At 30.5% G+C, this 3262-nt stretch overlaps 2 protein-coding genes across 2 annotated transcripts; both read left to right on the top strand.

Moving 5' to 3' along the window:
- Positions 1-263: 263 nt before the first annotated feature.
- LOAG_18911 (zinc finger protein) lies at positions 264-1400 on the top strand (the record flags this gene model as incomplete). Its single annotated transcript, XM_020451573.1, has 3 exons — positions 264-324; positions 425-685; positions 1153-1400. The coding sequence occupies 3 exons, from the start codon at positions 264-266 to the stop codon at positions 1398-1400; spliced, it is 570 nt and encodes a 189-aa protein (XP_020304629.1).
- A 537-nt stretch (positions 1401-1937) lies between these two features.
- On the top strand, positions 1938-2943 carry LOAG_13329 (hypothetical protein; the record flags this gene model as incomplete). The annotated part of the gene is made up of 3 exons (XM_003148840.1): positions 1938-1994; positions 2470-2527; positions 2786-2943. 3 exons carry the CDS (start codon positions 1938-1940, stop codon positions 2941-2943), a joined length of 273 nt encoding a protein of 90 aa, XP_003148888.1.
- Positions 2944-3262: the final 319 nt, after the last annotated feature.

Raw genomic sequence — 3262 nt, 5'->3', positions numbered from 1 at the left:
CATTCAAGCTTTCACTATTTCCTAGTAGCTTTCACTATTTCATAATAGTCCAAAAAAAAAAAAATTACATCAACTGCCAGTTCAGAGATCAGAAAATGAGAATGCAAAAGAGAGAAATATAAAAAATAAAGTGAATAGCATAAATTAAAAACTGTTTGAACCTTTGGTCGTTTAATTCCAACCAATCTGAAATAAAAAGCTTCTTTTCCAGCATTTCTGCCATTTCAAAAATTTTGTACTACACGTTGTTCTTCACTGTATCGATGGCATATATTATTTGGTTCAATCTTCTGTTATGCATCGCTTCAGTTCAAAATAGTCCAGGTAAGAAATGCTCATTCCATGCTCAACGGAAGATCAGCAGTTTCATTATTAGCATATAATATGGTATTTGTAAACACAAAAAATCATATCAGTTTTTCAGTCAAACAGAAGCATAAATGTCGTTATTGTAATGTGACTACGCTGACGCATAAGGAATATTTAAAACATTATGGAACGCACAAGGAAGAAGGCTTATATAAGTGTACTTGGTCCACATGTGGAAGGAAATTCCATACTTCAAAGGGACTTCAACAGCATTACGAGAAACATCAACCTAAACTTCTGTGTGAAATCTGTGGCTCTTTCCTTTCTTTTAAGAAAGGACTTGGAGAGCACAAGAAACGATGCCACGGAGTTAGAGGTTAGTTTTGCAAAGCTTATATATAGCAAAAGAAGTTTTCAGCGTGTATGTTCACATAAAAATGTGTTGTAAAACATTAACGGCAATGAAGTGCAATACAAAACTCAATACTTACTGCAATGTTTTTCTAACCAAAGTAGACAGCTGCCTGTCGTTAACCACAGTTAGTATTTGGCAGTTACTGATATGACAATGAACGGAGTGACAGAATTCAAACAATTAGCTCCTTACAGTCCAATGAATTTAAATGGTGTTGACAATGATGACAATAACGTCATCACAATAATGGAACGAATATTCTATTGTATTCTTTTCTATGTTTTTGTCGATTTTTTAATGCAAGTTTTTTAAACAAATGACTAAAAAACATTTTAAACAAATGGCGTGAAAAAAAGTATCTAATTCGACCTATGGAATCAAACGGTCGGTGACCACTCACTTCGTTTGATTTTATAAGATAACTTTAGGCCGAGTGGAACGAAATCCGCATTTGGGACATACTTTAGTAGACATACGAAACCATCGCATTGCCGGTCAAGCTTCATTAGGTCAACAAGATGACTCGGGCAATGAGTACTTCTCAGAAAACTTTACTGATGTCATTAGTGAATCCGTTATCAAGGAATTAATTTGTCATTCTGGATTGTTGTCGGTTAGAGCTGCATCAGCTATTCCGCCCAATCAATTAGATAATGATTTTGACAGTAGGTTGTAAACACGATGTGGATCATGTTCTCTCAAATATCCCAAACACACCCACCAGCTTCTGTCGGCGAAATCGAAAAAAAAAAGTGTTATGAGTGGTTTTAAATTTGTAGGAAAAATTGTGTAGGAAAAATTGAAAATAAAATAATTTGATTTGGAAGGATTTGTTCATAGGCACAGACGAATATTCTGAAAAGGTGTTCTTCGTTCGGTTCAGGAGGAAATTATTTATTCGCAGAAGATAGTAGATTGTAATAGCGCAGAGGATAGTAATAAAATATTTATCGAAGAGAGTAGAGGACACAATGCTGAAAACAATGCTGGAACACAATGGCACTGATTGATGGAACATGAATTCATCTTCATCATTATCGTTATCGTTATTTTTATCATTGTCAATATCATCATCAACATCGTCATCATGCACAAAATCAATATCAACAACAGTGACATAGGAAGAGCTATTATATTAGACTAAAAAATTTTCCTCATATTGATCATTTTCAGCTATTGATCAATTCGACTGGTCAAAAACAAAAAGCAAATAATGTCACCATCAAACGAAAAGCCAAAAGTTTATATTATTGGTGTTGGAATGACCAAGGTTTATTCATATACTGCGTTAATTTTTTTTCCGCAATATTATATTTTTACAACTTCGAAAAATGTCTGGAAGTAATATCATTTATTTCATTAATATATCCTTTTAATAAATGATATACTGACATGTTACATTTCTAAATGAAAGTGCAAATAAAAATAAGGAAAAAATGAAGAATTTTTGATTTTTCGGATATTTATAAGAACAAAGGAAAGTAACGAAAGGATTAATTAGGAAAATTTTTAATTAAAATAATGATATAATATAGCAAAGTAAATTTTACTATCAAATTCGTTAATGTAATTACTCTTGTAAATGATTGATTTGAAAACACCATTGATAAGGTTTATAATATAATTATACTTTGATTGATCTTTTATCTTCTTTCAATTTATTTATTTCATGTTTATATATATATATATATATATATGTAATACGATTCAGCGATTACATAATTAAAATCTTTTTTAAATTTCAGTTCACAAAACTAGGATCAGTACCAAGTTGGGATTATCCTGATATGGTAAAAGAAGCAGGTACATTTTTAAATTACGTGTACTTTGACAAAATCGTCAACTTTCTTTTTCTTTTTTCCATTGATTGATGAAATTTTACGAATTAAACAAAGGAATTGTGGAATTTTTTTCTTAAATCTAATTTCTTTAACATATTTACGAGGTGCTATAAATGGGATATTATTCGATCATTGCCAATCACTGAAATAATGTTGTATTATTTCGTCAAATTATTATTATCATTGAATTTATCACATTATGCATAAAAATGTTTTGCAGTAAATAAAGCCTTATCGGATGCAAAGCTACAGTATCGTGATATGGAACAAGCAGCGGTTAGTTATCTATACGGTGGTACTTGTTGCGGACAACGAGCACTTTATGAAATCGGATTTACCGGAATTCCTATTTGCAATGTTAGCTATTTTTTCTATTGATTACTTATCAATATTTGATTCACGATAAAAACAGCTTTTATATTTCATTTAAATGATGAAACTTTTTTCTTTTCAAATCAAAAACTGATATTTAGTTTACAATTAATAATAATTAGAGAAGGAGGCACAAATAAACAAGTATTGTTAATAAATATAATTAGTCTCAATGAAAACTAATTTCTTAGTTCCCTTCCAACAGACAGAATAAATAATTTCAAATTAAATCACTAATTTTATTGCCATAAAAAAATTCATTATTAAAGGTCTTCATCTTCATCTGTTACTTACAACATCTATCGCTGCTTTTTTTCTTTTTCCT

Source organism: Loa loa (assembly GCF_000183805.2).
Source record: "Loa loa unplaced genomic scaffold supercont3.674, whole genome shotgun sequence".
NCBI lineage: Eukaryota > Metazoa > Nematoda > Chromadorea > Rhabditida > Onchocercidae > Loa > Loa loa.
The sequence above is the reverse complement of the archived record's forward strand: the minus strand, read 5'-3'. Positions and strand labels throughout refer to the sequence as shown.